Genomic DNA, 27483 nt, shown 5'->3' on the forward strand with positions numbered 1-27483 from the left:
AGACGTCTTCTCACAAACAGAAAAACGGCAAAAGAGAGAGAGAGAGAGAGAGAGAGAGAAATGGTACAGATTTCCTCAGATCATGTGTAATTCTAAGTGTCAGGAAAACTTCCCAGACAAAACGGCGACTCAGCACTTATTCCTTCACAGACTCTGTAATTAATCAGCCGTTGGGAGCAGCTGAGCGTCTCCGGGATATCTGTGACGTTTGTTATTTTGACAGGAATATGTCAAAGGTCAGCCGCTGCATTTCTTCAGGTCGGTTTTGTTTTTCTGGGTTGACTCTTTTAAAATTCTGCAATTACTGGCCTGGAATACCCAAACATGGCGAGTTTGGGTAAACAACCATAAGGTGGCAGCAGTGGGTCAAGGTTACCCACAGATACTTTTTTTGGGTGTTTTTTTTTCTTCTTTTTCTGGCTTTAACCTACCAGCTGAAGGTGGGCGTGGTCCTCGGTGTTTGAGGAGTGAGAAACTGCACTGGACTGACGGCGGGCCTCATGTCTGGAGCTCCAAGCTGTGGCTCCGTCAGTGAGAAGAGGGAAACCGCTCTTTGTGCTGCAACAGAGAGACCAAATGGCTCTAAAAAAAAAAAAAAAAAAAAAAAAGCTTCATGGCCGAGGTGCAGCCCGACTCCCAGAAAAGAACCGGTGAGTTGGAGGCAAAGAGGTGAGTGAATATTCAGCTCCAGTTTTGTCTCCCATGTGACAGGAGTGACAATCGAACAGCAAACAATCCGTCTCAGACCCACCTGTCACTCACTCTATTCAACTCTGCGGTGCCTTTATACACTATTTACAAGAATACGAGTACACACATCCAACAGTAACAGCAAACTCAATATTTTACGTCAAATTACGATATTCTAGCGTCGTTCTGACAAAAAATGGTGCCGTGGCGGAAATCAATTGAACATTGTGAAATATATTCAATTGGATATCATTTATGTTTTGATTTAACTTCCATCACCAAGATAATTCTATGATCAAAAGAGATTTCTGACGGAACGGAAAGTGTTTATCTTGTCGCCTCACAGGAAGTGAAAACGGAGCATGAAAATGTGTTTCTAATGGCGAGTTAAGGCGCCAAAATGCTTAACAATTTGTTATTATCACCTGAAATGACGAGTCACGTCTGACTGAATATTTAATTTATCTTAATAACAACAAGACTTGACGCTGAGGAAGCAATGTGAAAGCCAAAAATCAAAAAGATCTGACAGTGCCATGCCATGCCATGTTCATTCATACCGACGACAACGTTAAATGAAGGAAGTACCTGGAAGGTTTCGCGCCTCACCTTCGTAGGCTTTGGCAGCGTTGACGAGGCTGGACCATTCCAGTCCGCAGGCGGTGTCGGGCAGAGGCATCAGCCCGGGGTCCAGCCGCCTCAGCGGGGGAACTTTGTCCCTCACCTCCGTGAGAGAGAGTTCTGACGCAGACAGAGGCACTGAGGGGAACAAGCGGAAAGAAAATAAAAAAAAAACTGCAGACATTTTCAAAATATCTCCCAAGAGTTTTCGCTCACCGGCCCTGAAAAACAATCCAGACACTCACCCTTCTTGCCCTGCAGGTGGTTGGAGGGGTGACCGTGTTTGCGTGTAGGCAGCGTGCAGGTGAACAGCACGTCGCTGGGCGCCGCCTGGTTCTCGGAGTTGGCGAAGCTGGCGTCCCGGCGCCCGCTGCACAGCGACTCGTCGGAAAAGGTGCGCTGCAACGTGCGTCTGGGGGACTGCGGAGAGGAAAAGCCCCGAGGTCAGCGCTTGACGTGTGCCGCGCGGTGAACCTGCCGCAGAGACCGTGGCCGTGGCCCCTTACTGCCTCTCGCTGCTGCGGCGTCTCTCCCGGGTTGTCCATGATGATCAGTTTCTTCAAGTCGTCCTCGATCGTGCTCTTGTAGGTCCGCCGCGGAGAGCGCAGGTCTCTCAGAGACGCTCGGAGTCGAGGCTGGCCAAACACATTCTTTGAATTTGCGTCCACCTGCCTGGAGACAAAAGTAATGACCGTCAAAACGACGACCACGACCATTCAGTTCTGTTTAGGACTATCCCACACGTCTCCGCACAAAGCAAACTGCTCTATAACCGTTTCACCATCAACTCGACTTTAACAACTGGTTCAGGTTCGAGCAAGTTCAAAAGAACCTGTTCTTTGTTTCCACACAGTTACTCATCGATAAACGAAACGCTGCCAGGGCAAGTTTTATAACAGAGGTTTGAATACAGAAGTGACAAAGTGAACACAAGATCAATGCATGGCTTCTTTCCACGTTAAATTACTAGGTTACTATATTTGACCTTTTCATGCCTATGATTTTTTTCCAGCGGCCAAGATTTGATATGCATACTTAACTGCAACTCTGAGTCTGTTCATGATATCTAGAAATCGCAAAAGCCTCCAGAAAGAATGCAGATTTGTGACTAGACAAGTCATTACATTGGCCCAAATTACCACCATCATTAGCTTCTCGGTACAATCCCAGCCGCATAGAGATACTGAATAGCTCGGAAATTCCAAGTCTTACTTCTTGCTGCTGTTGCTGTCAGTGCTGGACGCTGTGGTCGAATTTGAAGGTGATGGTCCATTATCTTCCGTCTGCCAGGCGGTCGGTCTGCTCTTCCCATAGAAGGCTTTGGGGGCGGAGCTCGACAGAGCGGCGGAGTTGAACTGAGCCGAAGTGGGCGTGGCCGTGGAGGCTCTTACGGGGCGTGCCTTTTCTGCCGTTGGGGTCTTGTAACCCTGCGGCGTGTAGGCCCTTGACAGAAGAAAAGGAAAATCAACGGCGAGCTCGACTGAGCATCTGGATTCAGATGCGACTGTTCGATGAAGGAACAACCATACGAGTTCAAACAACATGTGCCTGGCCACACGAGTCTGTCTACTTATCTATGCTTTCTTGCTCTGGAAAGAGAAATATTGAGAATCTTGGCATCATAACAGATGATGGCCTGCAGGAAATATCTGGATGAAGCAGCAAAACAACACACTATAATACCTGCGGCCAAGCGCGTTAAATTCATTGTCTTTTATTGTGATAACCAGCAGTGCTGGTGCACATTTCACACACAGACTGTAGAATTAGAGTGGATGGCACCCAGGGTTTAAACACAGGCTGTTTTAATCCAACAGAGAGTAGTGGAAGCCCGAGTGAGATTTGTGTGTTGAGTGTTCATGATGTGGGGGTGGCAGTAAGAAGTCCAGTGGAACAGGAGATAACACCATGATCTGTATGTTTCACAAGGATTAGGCTGCTATAATCCTCCCTGTGTCCTTTGCAAATAAATATATATATATTTTTTTTTACGTCTTATTATTGATCTGGTGGTGGTACGTAAACCTCTGCAAGCTGGTCGTTTTCCCTGGAAGTTAAATTACTTCCAAGTACAATCTCCGCCCGGCGAAAGATTCACTCACATCACTCACGGTGAGTCTAAAACTAAAAGCTGCAACTCAAAAGAGTACATTTCTTACCTGGGTTTGAAAGCATCCATTTTATCAGCGCTGGAGCCCGGAGGGGGGAAAGTCCTGGTCAGGTACTGTTTGTTCTGACTTGCTGTGGCCGGGATGATGGGCGAGGACTCCCGTCTCCTCGTCTCCCCGCCCCCGCCGCTCCTCCCCACCGACAGCTCGGGGACGCCGCTGTAGGTGGCCGAGGACTGCATGGCTTTGTGCGACTGGCTGTTGGACACGTGGCGAGTGCTGCCGTAGTGGGCCGAGGCGTCGATGCCGCTGTCGTTGGAGCCCCCCTTGTTGAGGAGGTCGGCGTCGGGGTCTGCCGGGTCGCCGAGGCAACCGCCGCCTCCCCGCTCTCCTCCGGGGACGCCGTCGAACCAGCGCTCGTCGCTGTGGCTGCTGGAGGCGTTGCTGGACAGAGTGTTGCTGCTGGAGTGGCTGGAGTACTGAGTCTCCCCCTGCAGGGGGGGTGGGGGTCACGGTCGGAGAGTCAGAGAAGCAGAGACGGCGACGAGTCCGGACACATTCACGGAGGAAGTGTTGGGTCTGACCTTCGAGTGTCTGTTTGGAGAGTCTTTCCCCGGGACATCCTGTCTGGGCAGCCTCCTCTGCCCCCCTCCACTACCTGGTCCCCGAGGCGTCGACACTGGGACATGCCAGAGGGGCTCTGGACGGAAAGCACACACAAGACACTCACAGGATTAAAACGAACTACACTGCACAGCCAAGGTTGGCAAAGAGGATTAAAATCTTATAGCACATTTAAACACAGACCTCCCCCCACACACCATCACTCAAAATCACACTCTGATCTACACACATACACACACACACTGTACAATACAGCACAGAAGGCAATTCATGCACTCTGTTTTCAATTCTGACAAAATTCTATCAACTCTTTTGTCCATGTAGCATACGTGTACCTTTTAGATCATATTGTTGCAGATAGTGCATGCAATCTAAATCTGAAAAGTAAAAAAAAAACAAAAAAACAAGAAAGAGATTGCATTGTTGACTTTGACATATAAGCAAAAGAAATCCTAACTTTTAAAAAGAGAAGAAATACAATGTATCTCTTTGCAGTGGGAAAGAAGAACATTTTCTCTAAAGAAAGATAAATGGGAGATAGTGAAGAACGTGCTGATAAAAAGCAAAGGCATAAAAGAGCTACTTTTGAAGGTGAATCAAAATATGTGAGGCTTCAGTTCGAATTAAATTCATGTTAAGGCATCTTTCTGTTTATTTTAAGGAATGTCTTTTTCTTTTCTTCCAGTGCATTTTAATGCATGGCCTTCAGGTGTGTAAAGGAGTTTGGTTAGACACACGCACACATTGGTATTGGTGTGTGTGTAAAGCAGCACAGGAAGTGGTACTGATAGATCGACGGACGGTTTATGAATGCGACATTCCATCTTTTCTGTAAAATGCATATTATGCGTTTTAAAAAGACTGAGGTGAACGCTAATGTAATAGTCATGCTCTCGTTTTGGCCTCAACTGACTCCTGCCGCACGATTCCGTCTCTCGAGCTGCTAAATACTGCGCTGAGCTCACACTAGTTGCTACATTTGACCCTGGAATGAAATGAAAATGTGTCTTATATGTATATGATTTTTAAGCAGACTACATTTGTGCCTGGCAGCAGGAGTTTCTCCAGTCCCCACACGAGTGTGATTTCTATCAGAGTTCCTGTTCTGAGCCACAAGAGCCACTCTGAGGATCATTCTGTGCCTGTTTCACATGCAGACATCAGCAGTCACTCAACACAGGTGACCTTCACTCATTCAGTCCCTAAATGCATCTTGTGGAGAGGACTCGCAAAACAGCCTTTACCGTCACCACTGCTCTGCTAAATGTGCATCTCACATGATTACACGACACCAAAATTCATGTGATAATTAAGCTACTGTATGTATTTATTTCATTGGAACCGGATGTGGGATTCATGGATGGCGCATCAAACTTTAAATTTCTCTCTCTGTTGTGTCGTGCCAATTAGACGTTTTAATATTGTTGCAAGGAAACTGTAATAACTGAATCAAAAGAATAACTAACAGCTAAAAGACACCGAAGCTGCTTATGTCCATCAGTAACAGATTTTATGTAAATGTAATAAAAATATATTTTTTTATGTAAATGTAATATCGTAAGGTGAATTTCACATAAACTGCATAAACACTTGAAATCTCCCAAAAATAGACTTATAATACAATACCTAATCATAATATCATAAATATCTATTTTTTTTAACAAACACACGTTTGCTTTAAAAACAAGAAAATAAACAAAACGTTTAGAGAGTGAGTTACCTGCTTTGCTACGCTCCATTGTGCTTTCCTGGCTGGTGAAGCCTGACGAGGATTCTCCACTGGATATGATGTCCACACTGAGGTGGGGCTCATAAGGCAGCAGGGGGCGCTGTCCTGGTCCATATCTACATGAACGTATGAGGGGTTATTGTATACATTTGTACATTTATGACATTTGGAGATAGATTAAAAATCAAAAAAACCAAACTATCAATGCACACTAGCAGGTGAAATGAGATGAAGTTGAAAAACACACACACTGGAGTACCCCCACACCCCTCCGATGCGATCGCTAAAAACACTGACGAACAGAAGATTTTCTTCATCCTAATAGCAGTTGAATAAAACACGTTTCTCTGGTTGGGCAAGATGTTATCAACCTCCACACTGTGAGGAAGAGCCGCCCACACAACAGATCCTTCCTCTGGGGAGACAGTGTGTGTTCACACACGCCAAAGCTGCAGACCTGAACACACCACGGTACTCGCTCTCTCAGGAACCAACAAAACCTGCCTTTCTCACACACAACAGTGGCGATGAGCAACGCCGGACATGTTTAATGGGGATCAAAGAGATGATGGAGGAGGGCCCGGAGAACAAAGGACCGCGCGCGCACGCACGCACACCCACCCACCCACCCACCCACCCACCCACCCACCCACCCACACACCCACACACACACACACACACACACACACACACACACACACACACACACACACACACACACACACACACACACACACACACCTGTCAGGTGAAGGTTTGTAGCGTACGAAGGGCCCCGGGGTGATTCCAGGCGGGCCCATAGTGGAAAGGCCGACCAGGCCCGAGGGCGAGGGCGAGGAGAAACTGGCCGTGGGGTTTCTGTAGGGCAGCCCTCTGTCGCCTCCTGCGGGAGACAGGCTGTAGTGGTTTTCTGGGTAGCTCACTGGCCTGAAGTGACAGATTAAGAAAGGAAAAACAAGAGATTATAAAGATGTACATGGTTTGCATACATACACACCGTGTGTGCAGCCTTGCTGTCAGTCCTCACCAGTATAGAAGAACAATGCTGCCCCATTTCAACCTGAACTGTGATCGAAAATGACACTAATTGTCAGTAATGAATGCATGTGATTTACAAGTGAACATGGACACGACAAACAAACAGCTGTAGACAACTTTACAACGAGTAAAACAGACACTTCAAACCAGTTTAATCCTGACTAGTCAAAGCGGACAGATTGACTGATATGAGTAGTGTTAAAGTCTGTTTTATTATACAACAAACAGAGTTTTTTTTCTTATTAGTTTGAAACAACTTTTCAGATCTCTCTTTGTTTGTAGATATCAATACAAGTTCCCAACTTTGTCCAGTTGAAGCTTGGCCTGCAGACACACCGTGGTACTGATGTGCGTTAATCTGAAGTCGCTTACAGCTGAAAGCACATCTGCCTTCTGCGTCAAATATTTGGTCAGGACAAAAGACACTATGCAAAATGTTTATATGTTGGACGGATTGCACAATGTTGTTCAGGATCTGCGAGGGAGTGGCTCATCATCTTACTTTCAAACTGCTGGTTGAGCATTTGACAAATTCTGTCATATTTTCCACAGCAATAAAACAAATATGACAGTTTGCTGATGAAACTCTTCATTGTTCTCATCTCATGTGTTTTGACTGGAAAACCGTCAGAACAATGGAGCAAAGCTGAAGATGTGTTTATGAGAGCAGGCTAACCACTGTGAGAAAGCATCAGTATGTGTATATTTATTCATCAATAATTCAGGGTCTAATCCCTAATTAATTATGACAGTGCCTCCAAAGGGGCTTGTTATTCTTACCGAGCGAGGTTCATATATTTTGCTCCATAGTTTTGGATTGTCGCGTGTTACAGCGTTATCAGTCGTGTTGTTCGGGAGCAGGGTCGTCACGTTGTAACTCATCGCTTTCGACCTCAGTATAATTGGTCAATCGATTTGTTTTCCCTTAATGACATAAATAGTCTGCAATGTCAGAAAATACCTAACCCGTGTCAACCAGAGCCACAAAACCTGAGCTGCTCCCTAAATTACTGGATTCTACTCAAACCAACAGTTCAAAATCAAAACACATTCACTTATAATAATAGACATGGGCGACAAAGAAACATTGATGTTAATAAAGCTGAAATCAGACTGTGGATAACTGAAACTCATTGCATTATTAAAATTGCATCAAAAAATTGTACAGAAGGCAATTCATGCACGTCTTCCACTGCACAAGCTTCATCTCTGGCCAAGTAGAAAATGTCCATTAAAAGTTGGAATCCTTAGTGTTCTTCACATTTAAGACATTATTGTCAACATACGCGATAATAAAGTGATAAAATAATAAATTCTTCTTGTTCCGAGTTATATGCCTTCATTTTAAATATGCAAAAGGTTATTACAGTTTGTTTGCGACAGTCATAAATGTCACTAATAGTTGGTGCTTGAAAAGAATTCCCTGATTTTCCTGCAGGAATAGAATGCGACCGTGAACAGCAGCTCAGTGACTCACCTCTTGGAGTTGAGGTGCTGCGGCTCTCTGTAGGGGACTGGCATCAGGGTCTTGTGCGAGCGAGGCAGTGGGGGAGGCGGGGGGCCCATGGGTGCCCAGCGCTGGGGGTTGGGGGTGCTGTGGAGACCCGGAGGAACCGGTGAGCTTTCCCATCGCCAGGTCTGGCGAGGAGAGGGCCGATATCCCGCGGCCAGCGGCTCCGGTTCTGGCTTCTGTTCCATGGTCTTCATCTCGTACTCCTCTGTGCAGCCCCTGAAGAGACGTCAAGCACGACAGACTCTGAGACGTCCGATCGGACAAATGTTGTCACTTTGCTGTCGAAACACAAGTTTGCCTTCTGCCTGAACTGCATCTGAACTAGAAAGGTAGCTTCTGCACTCCTGAGTTCAACGTGTGAAAACTGCCCCCCCCCCCCCCCCCCCCCCACTGCGATATTGTTCAACTCACAGCACGCTGTGCGTGTGCTCAAACACACGGCAGGCATGGAACAGAGTTTACTAATGAGCTCCCCCGACACCGGTAAGAGGGGGAGAGGAGAGGAGAGGAAACCGGTTATTGGCACATCAGGACTCTATTTTATCTATTGTGGAACGGAGGTCAAGCATGTGTTTGGTGCACATATGTGTGTGTTAATCTCATCAAAGAGCTTCTCACTCAAGGTCTCACTATATGGAGGGGCAATGAGTGCGGACAATGGGCAAGGCTCCACTGTATGCACTATGATTAATGCCTAGTCGGTATTGTTTTTTTTCTTCTTTAAGAATCAGCGCCAACCTGAGAGTTCTTCAGTCCAAATCTACAAAGACGACCGGCCGTCAGTACAACGAGCTGAAGCATTGTGTGACACAGCCCCCGAAGATAAGCTGGCATTTATTCTCATCAATTATGGAATCTCAGACAAGAGTTCTCAGCACCAAGGGCGCTCATCTTATTTAACAACTCTGGACACGAACACAACTGGAAATTTTTCTTCTTCTCTTTCCTTCGGAGCCTCTGGCCCGCTCCCTTTTACTCGTCATCATTATTTCATTCAGAACGCCCATTACAGGAGAGAGGGAGGCATCAAACTTGCATGGAGGATGGTACTGGAGATCAGACAAAGATTGTAGGGAAGAAAAAAAAAAGAAAGAACAGCATAGGGTAACGGAGGAAAACGGTGTGTAAGGTGAGAGGAAAGTAAAGATTTACAGCAGCAGGAGTGACAAAAACGAGAAAAGAGAAGGAAACTCATCGCGGATACAGTTCAAACATTAGAAAATATTTCAAAAACAAATTGAAATGTCTGTAAACAATTTCTCAGACTAAAGGTTGTTCGTCCAACCGTCTAAGTATTGGTAGTAGTGAGGCGGCTGTGGCTCAGTAGGTGGAGGAGTGGTTGTGTATCTCACCCTGGCCACATGTCAACATTTTCTGGGGGAAGACACTGAACCCCAAGTTGCAAAAAGACATTAAATAATAATAAAAAAAATAACACCACCGTGACATCAGCATTTCCCACAAATTCCAGCGACGGCCCAAAATGCACATTGCAGCCGATGTAGTGAGTTGATGATGAAACATTCAACGTTTAACTGAATGAAAGAGACCAGCTGAACAAGGAAAGCATGCACAAACAGCCTTAGTAGTTTTCCTTCATGTTAGGAAAATGCTTAAAAAGAACTGTATGCCAGTAGATTGCCGACTATCACACACACACACACGCATGCACGCACGCACGCACGCAAATACAATTATACAGCTTTTGGGATTAAAATATGTGTATACTGTTACTGCATTGAAAAACTACGATACGGCATCCAATTGGTTTGGAGAGACTGACTTTCGCAGTGTCATAGGTTTATAAGATTTCACAAACTTGGGTACAATGCATTTATCAATGGTGTTCACCGATGTACTTCAAAAGGCAACGTTATCGTGAAAGCTACTGAAGACTGCTGTCCGTGCCCTCAGTGAATTAAAAAAAAAACAAAGCAATCAAAGTATTCTTCCAGTAATGACTGTAGTGGCATTTATGAGCAGGAAAAAAACCTCTTTATGGAAGCAGAGAATGTGGATGCAATTTAACATTTTACCTTGGGAGTCTGCAAACATTTGCTCTGGTGCAGCATTGGTGTTGTTTCGTTGCTCGTGTCTTTGTCTGCTGTGTTTCTATTGATTGTTAGAGGTTGTGGCTGAAAGCAGCCGTCCCACTATGTGGAGTGACGCGCGAGTCAAGCCAGGACATGATCTTAGGCTATCGCCCGTGTTTGCACCACTGTGGCAACAGTCCTCTGCAGACCTGTCTCACTATGCGACATTAAAACCGGAGGGTTCGAGCAAAAAAAACCCAAAAATATCGACGTGACTACTGATCTTTTAACAAGGATTACAAAATAACAGTGTATTGAGTGCGTCACTGTCTTGAGGCCTTCAAAAGGGCAAGTTGTCTTTGGGAACAATGTTATGGACACCACAGGGCCCTCATCCCAACCTCATGGAGTCTGTGCCGGATGACATGAGGAGACATACAGGATGTGAGCTGGCCTACGTCCACACCAGATCTGTGGTTAGAGCCCCAGAAGAGGTCTGGAACGTCGTCCTTATTGACTTCATCCATTTCTCATCCGCTGCCTTGCATTTCTCAACACTACCGTAAAGTGTGCGCGCGAGATGGAACATCTGGTATCCAGCGTTGTGGGTCGGTATTTTGTTCGAATGAGTCGTCTCAGGCAGGAACAAAAAACGCAGCTCGTGTATCAAAGGAGGAAACAAGAGGTAGTCGTGGCCCTCTGAGGGATGTAAACAGAACAGACGCACATGCGAACACCCACACATCAACAAGTACAAGTAGATCGCGGGGGAACGCGAATAGCAGACCAGATTTCAAATGGTGGCAAATAAAACTACAGGTTTATCAATGAGTGCAAGCATGGAGCCGGGTGGGGGGCATTCCAATCTTTCAATCAGCGAAGAAATACTTTGGACAGAATCAGTCTCACTTACATAATAGCTGCTCAGACCTCAGAGATCACAAACCTTAGAGTGAGCTACATCGGTCGACCTGCTTGGCGCTCCCCATCACGCTGGAACTCCCCGACATCCACCGGTCACACCTTTCCCCCGCTTGTATCCGTCCATCCCGTTTGTTCGCGGCTGAGATGCCAACGCGAAGACGCACACGTCCAACTTTCCCTGTTTCTCTGCCTTTCTCTCTTCCACCCACTCCTCTAACTCTCTGTGGTGCTGAGACACGTCCTCCTCGTCGAGTGCTCCTCTCCAGCTCATGTACTCACTCAATATACCTCGCTCTCTCTCTCTCTCTCTCTCTCTCTCTCGATCCCTCCCTCCCTCCCTCTTTTCCATCCTTTTCATTTGCACAGGGCATGCATTTTTAATTAATCACTTCCACTCCTTTATTTATTTATTTCTGTGGTCCCCCCCCCTCCCTTCTCCTGCAGATTCCAGGCCTTAATCTCATGCAATCTGCTTGTCTGGCACACGACGGCAAACCAGGCAGAGAGGGTGAGGGGAAAGAGTGAAATACAAGACTCTAATTATCGGGTGCTCCAATACCACAGTAGTGTGTATGTGTGTGTGTGTGTGTGTGTATATATAAGGGATTTACCATGGTGTAAAGTGCCTCCGACATTAAAGAATCTAACCACTGTGCGATCACACATGCCGCCATAATTACTGTATTTAGGAGCTCTGGTTCCCCGGTCACAAACGCAGACACGCTGAAGTTATTTCTTTCACGTCGGCAACCGCTCTGTAACGCCGCATGAGCATCTTGTGATTCCGTGTCGACAAAGGAGGAAAGAGGCTGATAAAAATGTGAATTCAGAAGAGATGAAACATGACAATAGCAGAGAGGATTCAATTCGTTGATAAGGCCGCAAAAGAAAGGCTGATTTTCCTAAATTGTGTCAAACAAGTGTGTCTTGCTTCTCGTCTCTGTGCTTCATTTTTTTTTTTGCCTGTTTCCTCTTCATCCACACATGGTTGTCTCTCCCTCTTCGCTCGCTTCCTCTTTTCACACACTCCCACACAAAATCCTTTTCAGAACGTTGGAGTCTGGCCACCATCTCACTCGAGCTTTTGTGTGCGATTCAGTGAAGAGTGTCCTGCACTCGCTTTGTGCTCACTCTTGTCCTTCCACTACTTTACGCTCGGCACCCTCATGGCATCGGCGCCCGCCGCCTAAACACCTGCATCCGCGGCAGCTGTTCACAAATAAACTGCTCTCGCACTTGAAAGGAAGCATCGCACGGCCGGCAGACGCACCTGCGGGGCCCCCCCTCTTCGTATGGAGGAATGATGACCACTTTGACCGTGACCGACGTCCTGAGCAGGTCGATCATCTGCTCGTGAGTCAGCGTCACCGCCGCCACCTTGCAGATCTCCACCAGCCGGCTGCCCTGCCTCAGACCTGCCTGCCAGGCGAAGCCGTACTCCTCCACCTGCAGAGAAGAGAGACACAGTTAGCGGCCCAGCGTTGAAGCGCCCCGAAGCTTCAGGCATTCAGGAACGAGATGCGGGCGTCACGCCGGCCCAGTACCTCGGCCACGGTGCCGTCCAGTCGGACATGGAAGCCCAGCTGTCCAAGTCCATTTCTCCTGAGTGTCATGTCCACCGTCTCGCATCCCACCGTTAGTGACTGGTCGAAGAAAAGGACAGGTTGGAAGATTGAGACATTGGACCCGTGTTATTTACATGTTCTCAAGTCGGCATTCTCAGTCTCCTTGAAAGCATCAAACACTCAGAGGAGCAAAAGAACCACTTCATCACGTGAAATAGTTCCATGTAGACCGCTAGCTCAAATATAAAATCACTATTCTGTCAAAACGTATGCTCACACTGGACTAAAACGTTTTACACTTAACTCAATTGTGTCTGCCATTGTGTCACACATGGACAACAGTAAATACAAGACACAAATATTACATATTTTCAGATTAGGCGACGTTGTCTGAACCCATTTCAACCCGCCTTTTTTGGGAACTTTATCTGTCTACGACCTGCATGTCATTTGGTTCTCATACAAAGATTAAATCTTTTTTTTTTTTTTTTTAAATATCTTTCTTTCATTTGGATTAACACAAAGCTTGCTGGAGTCCTAAAAATAACGAATTTCCCCAGCGTTTCATTCGTCAGATTCTTTAGGGATTATCATAAAATGAAACGTGTCCGGTGGGTCAGTGTGCAGCTGCACTGCTTCGTAGAACAAGCCGGTCTCTACCGTGTAATGCAAAAGTTTGTGAAAGCATTAACGGGATAGCAAAGTAGCAAAAACACGGTTGTCAAGCCAGTAAACACTTGAGGAGTCGTATACTTTGAATATCAATTAATACCGTCTTTGGGTGACGATTAGAGGGTTTAAGAATGCTGTTGTATTTTTTTCAGTAGAATGCCACAAAGAGGTCAAACCTCCTGAAACTCCTATCATATTTTTTGGAACTGTCCGAAAATTAAAACATATTGGGAAAATATTTGGAAAATCATACAAGAAATTCTCAGTCTACAGATCCCATTCACTTGTATGACACTTTATTTAGGTGATATACCAGAAACAATTACGGGAACTGATAGATATCTGTTGAAAATGTTTACTGCAGCAGCGAAAAAAGCCATCACTCGCAAATGGTAACAAGTTGTCCCTCCCATACTGGATAATTGGCTTGAAATCATTAGGGACATACACGAGATGGAAAGGTTGACTTTTGTTTTAAGATTGCAGACGGATATTTACTCTTCAAAATGGACAAAATGGACAGTGTATCCGAACAAATAATTGCTATCATGTATAGATAACTGATGTATGCTGGCACCTCATTACCCATGTACTTTCCATAGTGGTTCATTACAACAGATACAAGATTATTGTTACATGAATGCTGCTTAATGTGGATCAACGTTTATATGCTGACAACTTTGCTGTAACCGTTATGTGGAAAACTGTTCAATAAAAATTGAGTATAAAAAAAAACGACCTCCTGAAACAGATTGAACAAGTGACTGACCTTCAACACACTAAACCACAAACATGATGGACACATACATGTGCATCATAGAAAATGTATATCGCATGGAAAAGTTAGTATTTACTACATGTATAACATAACTCAAACATTTAAACAACTAAAAAAAAAAAAAATATTGAGAGGCTTATAAACTACAATTATAACGGATATGAAAAATATAAGCGCGGGTGCAAAGACTGAGGTCTCACCTTCAACCTCTGGACCATCTCCCTGACATCCTGGGCGCAGCCCTCAGGCACCCGCACTGCAATGTGGTCTCCCCTCCCGTAGAAGATCTTCAGCGCCAGTCGCTCTGGCGTCCAGCCGATCACGTCGGCGCAGAAGCAGTTGAACACCACCTCTTTGGCGGAGGAGTCTATGAGGAGCACGTACTCTGCGGACAGACCCAAGGCACACGGGAGTTCCGTCCCCCCGCCGCTGAAGTCCTGGGCCAGGACTCGCCAGGCCACCGCCCCCGCGGCTCCCAGCTCCGCCCCCTCCCTCGCTTTCGAGCGCTCGCGCTTCTTGGACGCCAGCGAGATGAGGTTGTTCAGCTTGCCGGCCGAGTCGAGCGGCGTGCTGCTGACGTAGTTCTCCGCCAGGTCGCGCAGGTACTCCTGCCGCGTCCGCGTGGCCATGGTGTGAAACTTCTCAGACTTGTGCGCGGCGGTCTCTGCGTTGATGACCTTGGCCAGGAGGAAATTGCGAAACGTCTCGGGATCACGAAAGGTGACGCCGCTGGGGATGGGGGGTCCGAAGGGGGGCACGTCCTTCATTCGAGTCACGGCGACACTAAAACACAAGGACGAGGTGCGAGAGTTGCATTTTGTACTTTTCTACTGATCGTGTATTCGATCTGGAGTAAACATTTACCTGTAGCAGGTGTTCTCAGAGCAGGGGTTGTGCACACGGACAATAACAAAGACGTGTTGGAAGTGCGAGCGGATATTTTGAGGCGTGAACGGCTGCGCTCCGGGCTCCTGGAAGATTATTGTTACGATGTCGTTCCCTATGTGCCTTTTTCTCAGGAGCTGAGGACGAGAGGAGATGACAATGACAAATGAATCCAATGTGTGAACCTAATTGGCACCGACGGCACCGCCTCAGTCAACTGTGTTCAGTCTCACGAGGGAAAACGAGAGACAGAGAGGATCAAACAAACAGCTCTTTATGTAATTTGTTTTTTTGGGTGGATTCTGTGTGGGCTATTTGTGTCTGTGTATGTGCTGGTTTGTCCGTCTAGCTGTGTTCATGTAGGATAGACAACGCTCCGTCCAGCCTGTGCAGTAGAGCTTGCCAATCCTCTCTTCATCTGCAGAGAGAAGTGTGAAAGTACCAATTATGTAACGCAGCCCACAGTTTGGCCACCGACTCGCTCCAGCATGGTGGCGCAGGAGCATCCTTCGCTCAAGCTGCACTTTGAGAAATTTACCATTTTTGTTTCCTCTCATTTTTTTGAGAATCAGAAAGTGTCTTTATTCACCTTTAAGATATTAAATATTATGTTGCCAATTAATAGTTTTCAATTATTTTTAATGAACATTTATTCTGAACACAATCTGACAAAAAAAAGTTAAAAATCCTACCTGGTCAGGACTGATTGCCGTGCTGACACATAAAACTTTTTCACTTCCTAACTGATTTTAATCAATTCAAATGAATTATAATGTAAAAAATAAATAAATAAATAAATTATAATGTTGATTCAGCTGCACTATTATGTTGTTTCCACTCTTGCTTTACGGCAAGAGTGGGGTCTTTCTGTGCTCTGTATGTTATCTGTGGACATTCAAATTTGATCCCACACTCAAGAAATATGCATTTAAGGTTAATTGGTGATCCTAAATTGTGATAACATTTGTTCTGTGGTGGACTTTCCACCTGTCCGGGTTAATCCAGCCCCCCACAAAGCTGTCGGACGAGGCTGAATGGCAGATGAATAGAAGGGTTGAATGTTGATTATTAAGAGTCACTTTTAAACATAAATAAGTAAAATAAAAACACGTCTTCACATCAATATTGTGTTATGATTTAGTGTTTCTCTGTATTTCAGCTGGCACCCTTGAAAAGGTTATAAGCCGTCACAGTGGTTCCACTTTGTCCACTGTGGCTCCCTTTTCATGTCCGATGCTGCCACCTAGAGGCGGATCTGAACAAGCAACTATTTTGTTCTACTGCGGTCCTGAAGCCTCTGGATGGAGTTATTGTGCCAGTTATGAAATTATACTTTCAGATCAAAGATTTCACTGTGTTGGAATCATTTGGTTCAAGTAAAGAAAAGAAAATTGGTTCCTCGTTTGATGTTTAAGTGCAAAAAAACCAACAAAAAAACTGTTTATACAAAAATAATTGATAAAAGTATCTGTAGTAATACAAGCCTTGTGCACTAATTGCACTAATTGCAATATTAAATGAGTTTTCTCTGGCTCAGGGAAGCATTACAAAGTGTGCACTGTAATCCTGAGAGCACCTGCAGGGCTTGTCTGAGCACATGTGTACTCTGGTGTGAGCCTCTCATGCAAGCGTAAACTCTAGAAAAATACCCGTATGCAATAGGATATTTCCCAAACACAACAAAGAGCACATGAGATGTGAATATGTACATGGAGAAAGTACACGAGGGACAATTCGTCGTAAGTGGTGAAACAAAAATGGAAAAGATGTATAACTAGTAACTCATGGACACTGAACTCCACCCTATACCCTGATCTAGTAAAAAAAAAACAGCGAGGGGTCAGCCAAGAAACAAAGAGCACACACTTGAAAAACTCAAAAAGCTCACACACACGGCACGGCACCAGCGAGAGACACACACACACACACACACACACACACACACACACACACACACACACACACACACACACACACACACACACACACACACACACACACACACACACACACACACACACACACACACACACACACACACACACACACACACACACACACACACACACACACACACACACAAAAGAAATTGGCTCTAACTATAGAGTGTGACAAATGTCACGATATTCTTGCAGCAGCTTTACAATTCTCTGAAAAGCACAAGGCCTTTAAACTGACAACCACACTGCTGGCAAGCTCTGAAAGTCACTGTATAACAGCAAAAGATACACAAACACAACGGACGTACCGCGGAGCAACACAGCCCCGGGTGGTGATGCACACTCACCTGCTGTGGGTTGCTGGGCATGTACGGCAGCATGGTGGAGACGTGGAACATGACCTCGTAGCCCTGGTAGGTGGTGTACAGGGAGTGGGTGCCTGTGGAGTCCGCTGGGGGGGGGGGACGGAGAATAGAGATAGTTTAAAGCCCAGTCAGAAATTCAACAGTTGGAAGATGATGCGGAGGTTGTTGCATCGGGAGCTTCTGGTCCAGAGATCAGAAGAACTCAAGAGGATGCTCGGGGGGGCCTTTTTCCCCCCCGAGGTTGTGGGGAAGGTATTAACTCAGGAGAGAATACGCTACACTACCGCTTCCCTCCGTTGTGTTTGGAAGGAGCGGATTTCAGCCCGTTCAGACGTTCTGCAGGAGTGTTATGTAAATGTTCTCTGCGGCCTCATACAGATACAAGAGAACAGTTACGGAGAGAGAATAGTAGAGAATCTCCTCCAACCATAAAAAAAAAAACCCCACTCGCTACCGTTTGATTTGGGGGTTTTATAGTTGTTCTTCCAGTGAATATTTTCTTTGACTGCAGGATGTGATGACTAATGTTTTCATTAAAGAGAAACAGAAGTGCACATCAATCTCTCTCCTGACGTGTGGAGGCCGAGACATCGGAGTCTCATTGAGAGAACCCCGGTGGGTGCCGGAGAGTGGCTCTTACTCTTCGTGTCGAGCTGAGCAGCATATTTGGCGAAGCCTTTGAGGAGCACCTGCTCCCCCAGCAGCTCCAGGAAGGCCGAGAAGGCGGGCGACGCCTCCTCGTTGTTGTACATCTCCTCCTCGGTGCTCTGGCCCGCGCGGCACAGCAAAACACCCACCTTGTGCTTCTGACTTAACTGCAGGGCGGTGGAGAGAGGGAGGGAGAGAGAGAGAGAGGACATGAGGATCACGCACTCACAAAGCAAACAGCTGAAGACAGCCGACACACAGCTCAGGTAACTAGACAAGCGTTCAGCACCAATCTAAAGAATAATCAGAAAATCATTAAGAAGTTATTTGTTTTGTCAATCACTTCTAAGTTTCTATAGTGTATAACACAAAATGTGTTTCTCTATTAAATTGTAATAAGCCGATCAACACTTTAGGACAAATTTGACCCCCTTCTGAAATTTGACAATGAAAAGATCGTAGGAGGATTAAAAGTCCATTTAGCTCCTGTATGAGCCCACACTGTTCACAGGAGCAGACAATTTGAACAGATCTGGTAGTTGACTTTAAAAATGCCTTTGTCACCACTTTCCAATAATGTGATCAACAAAACACAATTTGCTTTTTGGACCGACTTACTTAATTCCAAGATCGTTGCGCTATAGGTCGTTTTATACACACATTGAATCATTTTCTGCCATGGTTTTTCCTCGACCGGTGTCCTCGTCTGCATCAGCGCTCTTTGAAATGAACTTTGTATTCTTGAGTTCCACCTTTTGATGACCCGTTTTATCGATGTTTCAAATGCAGCACTTTAGGTTCTTCCTGCACACGCACCACTGCACAATTAATTCCTCTATGAGGGCAATGAGGCCTATTGTCTGGTACTCGAACGAAAATCATTTTGCTATCATTAAAAATTTGATTGTTTTCAGTTATTCCGACATTTAAAACTTAAACTAAAATGTTTTAAGGATTAACTTATATTATTATTATTTACTCTGGTTTGAAAAAAGCCAAACATATCTGACCTTATGGAACATTGTATTTTGAGAAGTTTCACTATTTTAAGTACATTATGTTTCAAGAAGTAATTACCTTTTCCAGTGTATTGCTCACTATTTCTTCTTAGATGCATCTGTATTTTCAGACACACAAAGCTCACTGCTGTTGCCGTTAAACCACCTGCCCACAAGACAACAGACCACCTGCTAACTGAACTCCTCCATCTAGTAATTCACCTTGATTAAATAAAGGACAGATAACTTGTTTAAACATTAAAGCTTTTGTTGGTTACACATTCAAACACACCACACCCAGCTTTACACAGCTTTCGGCGCCCGCTGCTTTTGCACCAAGGCTGAATAAGTTACAGAGGGTTTAATGCAGTCTATCTGAGTCTACCATATGCCACTAGATCACCTTATCGGTTTGCGTTTTGTGCTCCGGGCGTCGTTACAGTCAGCTTGACTTACACTGACCGCGCAGATGCATCCGCCGTATCTCGCCCGACAACACTTTGAATAAATCAGCCATTCGATATCCATCTTTATTGCATAAGCCCCCCCCCCGTATAAAATGCTGACGCGATGAACTCACCCCCTGTTCATCCAATTTGAGGAGCTGTTCTGTGACTTTGGCCGTGCTGAGAGCGAGTCTCAGACACGACACGCTGAGCTCCGGGACCACCTGTTCCAGGACCTCTTTGAGCGGCAGACCCCGGACCGTGCCGTGTTTCCCAGTCGACGCCACCGCGTCCTCCAGAATAGATCCTCGCAGGGTCACGAGCTGCGTGTGGGAATAAGAACAAGAGTACAAGTATTCGCTTGAGCGAGGCGACCTCGATTGTTGGAGACTGGGGGATGCATTTAGGGCCAATAGATTACTAGAAATTGCTCGTAGGGGTGAAAGGAGTGCAAGGATTGGTGAATGGAGGTCTGCCACGGTGCGGCTCGCTCTGAGAGAGGTCACCAGGCACTTGGCTACGGTGTCACAACAGTGAAAATAAAAATGCTGGCTAGTAAGTAGTTCAGGAAGTGGATATATATATGCTCTGTAAGCGGACTTTAAGTCGAACGCTGTTGTGAATTAATATTCCGTTGGTGAGAACGAATCCGTTCAAAACTGAGACTGTAATAACCATGGATGCATTCAAGAGGAGTGGGCCGCTCCTCCTCACTACTACTCAACTCACATGCGAGTCATTAAAAATGCATGATGGAGTCCTGGGCCGGCGGGGGCCAGAGAGCCAGCTGAACCTCAGAGACCTGCGTCTGCTGCAGAGGAATGAAACCTGACTGACACTCAGGTTACAAAAGGTTCGGCTGGTCAGCCCGGCCCCCGAGCGAGTGCATCAGAGGAGGAGGTTTTTTTTTGTTTTTTTGAATGTGTAATGGAGGGAGAAGAAGAGAAGAGACGGAAGTCTCTACCTTGCTGTGTCAGCACAGTTGCATACAATTAAATGACAGACGTGAGGGGGATGGATATTTGAGAGCTGCTGCGGGTTGAGTGGGAGAGAATCGAGTCTGCAATCAATCTCTCTCTTTCTTTTTTTTTTCCCTTCCCCTGTGTGGGAACAGCAGGCCGGGCTGTGCTGGCGGAGTCTGTTAGCTTAGCTCTGTGTACTTAGATGGCGGAGAGCTCTCCATTGTTGCACCAGAGCTACGGTGATGAGGCCAGGCAGCCATGTAATCCAGCTAAAAACAACACGGCACCAGCGAGAGAGACACACACACACACACACACACACACACACACACACACACACACACACACACACACACACACACACACACACACACACACACACACACACACACACACACACACACACACACACACACACACACACACACACACACACACACACACACACACAAGCAGACTGCATGAGGCACAGTGAGCACTGGAAGACTTCGCTTTTGTCTGAAACCACCGACACCTTGACAGGTGTTTATGAAATGTCGGTGAACTGCTGCGAGAGACGGCAAAGCACCCATGTCACAAACTTTAGCCGACTGATTTTTGAAACGCAGATCGTACCTTTAAAGGCCAAAAAAAAAGCTGGAGAACCAGAAATTCAAGTTGGCAAAAAAAAAAACAGCAAGTCATTTCAATATATAACAGAAGCAGCAGCATTTCGGTTGCTCCCTATGCAGGTTGTCACTCGTGTGAGCCACGTGTTTCAACGTGGAAGCTTTCCTGACACAACCTGACCAATGGGACTTCAACTTCTATTTTCAAGCTTACTTCCCTAAACTTTAGGCCACTTGCAGCCCCATTAAACCATACGATAGAATTGATCATTGTATTCATTTTGCTACCTGTCAGGGTTTGATGATTATTCACTCACTGTGAGTTACGGTTCAGTCTTGTACTAACTGAACATATCTATTAAAAAAAAACAACCCAAATAAAAACATGTAAAAAAAAAAACCAACCCATCTCTGTATGGTGCTTGAAGAGCTCTTTAATTGTAATGGACACATTTTTTGATGGAAGGTTTTGAAAGCGATCGGGAAACTGAATAGAATCTGCAAACGAATCCCTGGTAATTACCGGCCCGTCAATTAGCACATTAGGAGCGTTTGATCCGTTCAGAGTGGAGAAGTGGCTGGGCGTGCTTGCTGGGAGAGCAGGCCAAAAAAAGTTTGGCTGGAGCAGCCGGTGTTTGCTTTGGCTTTAACGTGCCGAGACTGAGCAGGTGGAATTTTCCACTGGCAGACAGGAGGAAGGAGGGAGGGGGGGGGGGGGGGGGGGGGGGGGGGGGTAGGCTGTAATCAGGGCAGAGAGGGTGAGAGGTGCTGCAGGTAGAGCTGCATGAACTGAAAGTAGGTGAGGATTAAACTTGAGCTCGCGTACTGAGTCACACAGGAATCCCTGTGATGAAGACATGCACAAACGGCCCACGCCACATACCTCGCTGGTCCGGACGACGAGGCGATACTGGTACTGGTCCTTTAGGTCTTTGGTGTCGTCCACCTTCTCCCGGCGGATGCTGATGGCCACGGGGCCCAGCTTGTCGTCTGTCCCGAAGTAGTTGGAGTGCTCTGGCCGGAGGACAGAGACGGCAAAAGTTAAGGTGTTGAGTTGAGGGAAAAATATTCAAGGAGGTCGTGTTTCCACTGTGGAAAAGTTTCCCAGATCTGACTGTTTTTTTGCAGATATGTGATCAATACTAGATTTTTTTTTGTTTTTTTTTTTTAAATCACAGATATAAACTACTTTCATATGTGTCATAAATCAGATGCATATTGAATGCTTTTCAAAATCATCTGACTTCTATGTCACTGAAGAGGCACATAACTTAGCTTTATTCATTCATATCCGACATTGGATCTCTGGCGTGATACTTCAAGATGCAGTATCATTACTTGTTTACATACATTACACTATCAAGTATCGAGTATTACAGGCTGTGGAAGGTGAAATTATATTTTCACCAGCAGAAAACCTGTATGCCTCCATGCTTTTGAAATATATCAGTGTTTCATGACAATGACAATTAGCTTTAGGAGATTGTGATTACCACACAATACAAACTTCCAAAACAATTAGAGGATTAGCAGAATTATGTTCACTTTGTGGGTTCAACTTTACGATATTGTTTCTTTATTACGTTGACAAATTAGCAGTCGAAACATGTCAGCAAGGTAAAACATCTTACCCTACTAATTTGTCGTGGAAAAAGAAACATTATTATGATTAGTGGATCAGTTGCAAATATAAGAAGTATAACAAAATCCATGAAAAGACATTTTTTTTACATCTTTCTCACCAGCTTCTTCAATAAATAATACATGACAACCGAGTAAGAAATCGAAGTAACCTTCAGTGAAGAGAAGCCATGTGCTTAACATAAAGTGAAGACGACCGGCAGAGGAGGAATGTGAAGTCAAGGACAGGTCGAAGACGACGCTCTGCTGTCCAGCAATCAATACTTCAGAAATGACTAAATCAATTTAGGTAAAGACGAGGCACGACCATAACTGCTACTGATGACTGGGAAAGATGGGAGTTACTGAATAGTTCATTGTCGCCGAATGTTGGTTCTCATGCCAGGTATGACAGATGCGTCACCAAAAATAAGACAATGGACAAGCTTCTGTTTCAGATATTTCAAATCAAACAATGAAATGTCTAAAGAGACCAAAAAAATAAATAAAAATGAGGCAATCTGCATTTGGCAGATAATTTGTTGTGACTATGCTTTTGACTGGAATATTGAAAGAAAATACTTGGGATGACCAAAATAGCTCAGTGCTCAGTGTTGGCAAAAAACACTTTTTCCAAGAGTGAATGGCAAATTCTCACCCTTGCCGTTCATCCCACAAATACATGCTCCTTAAATTTCCGACACAATTTTGAAGGGAAGTAAAAAAAAGCTTTACCATTGGATATTTATTGCTAAAAAGCTGAGGTTTACCAATAATCCTAGTTCGAATGCCCGTTTAATTGGAAGTCACAATTGTCACAAGTAAAATTTTAAAAACATGTTTGTAACTCGAGTATCAACTACGTGTAAAAATGACATGGACCTGGATAACTCGATGCAGTTTTGACAAGGCGACAATTGAAATCTTCCGGATTTTCATATATAAGCTCCAATAAGTCAGAGAGCGAACACAACACAGTGTTAGAGATGATGATTAAAACTGGGTTTGCAGCATCGCCGCAACAGATCCGTGATGGAGGTTGAGATGAAATTATCTGCACACTTCCCAACCATCTTGCACTCACTCCCTCTAAAGCTTTAGGCTAAGCCGTGCTTATGTGAACGCCATAGGCAACGTGGGAGTCAAAACAGACTTTTATTTATTTATTTTTTTGGGGGAGAGGAATCCGGCTTGACAGACGTTCCCGCTCCGTTGTCCCTCTGACTGGAATGAATCGGGATGAAGTACACTTCAGGGGTACTCGGGGCCTGATTAGCTTCCCTGCCATGTCCTGTGGTGGAAATGTCGGCTTTTTGACGAGGCTTTCCGACGGGCACACGAGGGGCAAGTCAAAGCCAACGCGCACAACTGCAGCCGGGCGCTGTGGGTTAGAGCTAAGCTGGAAACGAGTCAGCAGATGAACATATTTTTGGAATGATAACCTTTTATCTGTGTGGCTGCAGGCCTGTTTCTTCCTCACGCACGCACACACACACACACTTAATAGCATCTGTCACTAATTAGGCGGCAGCCAGATGACGCCTGCTGCTGGGGGTGGGGGCGTTTCATCAACAGTGTCTGAAGAGGTGATGCTCTCGAGAAATCCCCACTCGCCGCACATCCAACACACACAAATGCTCTGTCTCTAAAACAAGGGGTTGCCTCCGACACTAAGAGCCAGATGTAAAACAAAACTGCCTGGCCCTTTTGTCAAGTGCGTCTTGTGATCCTACAGGGGAGGCAGGTGGCGTGTCATCAGCCGAGAGTTCGCTAACAGACCAGTGGCAGGTACAAGAGTAATAAAATCTCTGGGAGGGTTGCCAGTTTGGCACCGGTCCGCTCTACTCGGGGGCCCAGCTGGATATTAAAATGGCTTGGCGGATGGCATGTGGGGAATGACACCGGAGAATACTCTGGCTGGAAAATTGACACGGACACTGTGGAAAACACGCAGACGAGTGACAGTTCAAAGTATGAAATGAGACCAGAGGGTCTGAATTGTAAGGCTGAAACGAAAGATTTCTGTCATTTGGGACCAGTGCCAGCGAGTGGACGACAACTACAGACAACAATGATATGAACAATTTAGCAGCAACGAATTGAAAATGTTATCATTATTTGTTGAATGACTAAAAAGAGTGTTTCGGAGAAGAATCAGAGGAAGGGCATAAGACACAGGGAAGTTGTCATTAGATTGAGTATTAATTTACTATCTTGGATTTTGCTTTTTACAATGTGAATGTGCAGTTTTATTCAGAAGTAAATAACCACTGACAAATGATTGGTTATTGGACAAAAGAGCTGATACAGAAAGTATTCATGGACTGTTGCATATATCCTCACCGTTTTGGTTACATTGTTATTATTTTATAATACATTTAAAAAATGTAAAAAAAAAAAAAGACAACATAACAGAAGCTTTATCAGTACATAGTGTTTTTTTGCAATATAATGCTGCTTTTTTTTTTTTTTTACCTGAAACTGGGGAAACATAAAGAAACAAGTAAAAAACTTGCATGGAATTCATGATGGAACATATTGTTTTTTATCTCTCTGATTTGGGCCATTGTGAGGAAACTGTGAACTTTCAAAGTTGTTTGATTTTTACTTAACACGGACGGATTCACCATCCGGGATGACTCATCTGCATAAAAGTATGACGCCAACATACCTTTCCCGTGGAAGTAGTCTCTGTAGTATCTGGCCCCGAGGTCTACATGCTCCACGCTGTACAGTTTCAGTCTCTCCAGTCTTGTAACCTGCTGTTCAATAGGCACCTCGAGCACCGAGACGCTGGCGTTACTTTTCCTCAGCCAGCCCCTCCCGCCCTCTCCTCCGTCTCCCCCCCGCTCTGCCGAGGAGCTGAGGAAGCTGATGTTGCGCTCCCCCAGGCCCCCGGTCTCGTTGAGGAAGTGGGGGCAGCAGAGGAGCAGAGGGCTCCCGCTGGGGGCTCCGGGCCCATCTGGAGGCTCCAGTCCCAGGCTGGGCGTGATGGAGCCTTGGTCGAGGCTGAGGGTTAGATCCTCGATGCTGGAATAAATGGGGTCGTTGACGCTTGCGGCCGAGGATCTGGAGACGGACAGGGACACGGAGGCCGCGGACGCCCCCGTGGCGGTGTTCCTCCTCTGGGTCGCGAAGCCGCGCTGAACCGCGGCTTCGTGGAGGTCAAACAAGATGCTTTGAGCGTCAAAGTGCACGAAGCTCTTGGGACACACCCACGGCTTGTAGGAGGCGTCGGGAACGGTCTCTCCTCGACCGCCGTCCAGCTCCCCTCTGCTGGAGCTCCGAAGCTTCCGGAACAAAGACGACGTGCCGAGCGACGACTCCGTGCCGCCGCTTTTCTTCCTCACTCTTTCCGTGCCTTCCTTCCTCCCCGTCCCTCTGTCATCACCACCCAGGGGACCGGGCGATGGAGCAGAGGGAAGGGTTCCACCCGGCGGCGAGTCGGGGGCACGCAGCAGCTCGCCAAGTCGTACGGGTTCCGAGCTGCGCTGGTCGGGCCTTTCCTGGTGAAACTGATTGAGCATTTCAAAGAAGCTCTGCTCGGGAATGCCCTGGATGTCAATGGAGGAGGTGCTGCCGTACTCTCTGAATCGGTTCCCCATCCCACCGCCTCCACGAACCTCCACCTGTGACGACAAAATAATTCAACCGTGATGATGATGATGTGTTTATTTTTTGATGCCATAGTGCCTGTGCTGGATTGTGTCTTAGTTTATACAAAAGGGTACGGCAGAATTTCTCAAATATGGGTGACTTCAGGGTTCTCTGTTCATTTTAAGTGTTTTTTTTATTTATTTTTTTTAAACAACACTGGACAAGCAGAAAAATCTTCTGACCAGAGTCTTTAAAACAGGGGTGTCAAACTCATTTAAGTTGAGAGGCCACATCCACCCTAATCTGACCTCTGGAGGGCCGAACAAGTCAAACGTAACATATTAAACTGCAGATATGGACAAATGTCAAAGTCTTTCCTTCTTTTGATCCTTTTGTAACTGCAAGAATTTGCCAGTCTATTCTGAAATTTACATATTAAAGTTAATCAGATATTATTATATTCGCAAAAATTAAAAAAAAATTAAAAAAAACCCTCAGTCACCTGTATCTGGATATCATATTTTTTATTCAGGATTAAAACAATTTGTCATCATCTGGAAATTGTTTGGAGTTTACGTGTCTAAAGTATCATTTCACATAAATTGGACACCTTTATTGTGAAAGGTGTTGTGTTATGTGACCTCCACAGATGCATTAATTAATTCTGACCAAGGGCGGTTTTGAATGTCATTTTTGCCAATCTCGTGTTTTTAGATCAGCCTCTGTCAGTATTCATATTTATACTTAAAAAAAAAAAAAAAAAAAAAATCACATGGCGGGCCGGCTTAGATCCTCTGGCGGGCCGCTTCTGGCCCCCGGGCCGCATGTTTGACACCCCTGCTTTAAAATGTTACTGCATCACTACAGACAACATATGTATGTCTACCGGTCAGACTTTGAAGGACTCATTTCATCAATGTTTATCCATGTTTTACAAAATCTCACTTGTGAGAAAACCCCCAAAATAGCGTAGGTGTGTAAAATAAATCAAAACAGATGTTTTAACTAAATGTACAGTAAGCCTCGACCTAACAGTTTACTAGTCAACAGTAACTTCTGAACCAAGCCAACATCCAAAAACATCCGAGTCCGAGTCATTAAAACCTATTTTTTAAACGA

The 27483-nt window shown here is 45.5% G+C and overlaps 1 protein-coding gene across 3 annotated transcripts in view; it reads right to left on the reverse strand.

The window, feature by feature from the left end:
* Positions 1–27483, reverse strand: part of sipa1l3 (signal-induced proliferation-associated 1 like 3) — a 71329-nt gene that overhangs the window by 3272 nt on the left and 40574 nt on the right. The window contains exons 4-22 of one of the 3 annotated variants that reach the window (XM_080509324.1): positions 25439–26396; positions 22031–22161; positions 19712–19900; positions 18126–18300; positions 17468–17571; positions 15160–15317; positions 14496–15078; positions 12825–12923; positions 12551–12726; positions 8288–8539; positions 6514–6699; positions 5764–5888; positions 4004–4119; positions 3471–3910; positions 2524–2754; positions 1818–1983; positions 1557–1731; positions 1300–1449; positions 432–558 (exon numbers count right to left, since the gene is read on the reverse strand). In XM_080509324.1, the coding sequence (XP_080365450.1) occupies positions 432–558; positions 1300–1449; positions 1557–1731; positions 1818–1983; positions 2524–2754; positions 3471–3910; positions 4004–4119; positions 5764–5888; positions 6514–6699; positions 8288–8539; positions 12551–12726; positions 12825–12923; positions 14496–15078; positions 15160–15317; positions 17468–17571; positions 18126–18300; positions 19712–19900; positions 22031–22161; positions 25439–26396 (4541 nt within the window). Of the gene's footprint in view, positions 1–431; positions 583–1278; positions 1450–1556; positions 1732–1817; positions 1984–2523; positions 2755–3470; positions 3911–4003; positions 4120–5763; positions 5889–6513; positions 6700–8287; positions 8540–12550; positions 12727–12824; positions 12924–14495; positions 15079–15159; positions 15318–17467; positions 17572–18125; positions 18301–19711; positions 19901–22030; positions 22162–25438; positions 26397–27483 lie in introns of all 3 variants that reach the window. The other 2 variants (XM_080509322.1, XM_080509323.1) reach the window with 2 other exon arrangements.

This window comes from Blennius ocellaris (assembly GCF_963422515.1).
Source record: "Blennius ocellaris genome assembly, chromosome: 2".
NCBI lineage: Eukaryota > Metazoa > Chordata > Actinopteri > Blenniiformes > Blenniidae > Blennius > Blennius ocellaris.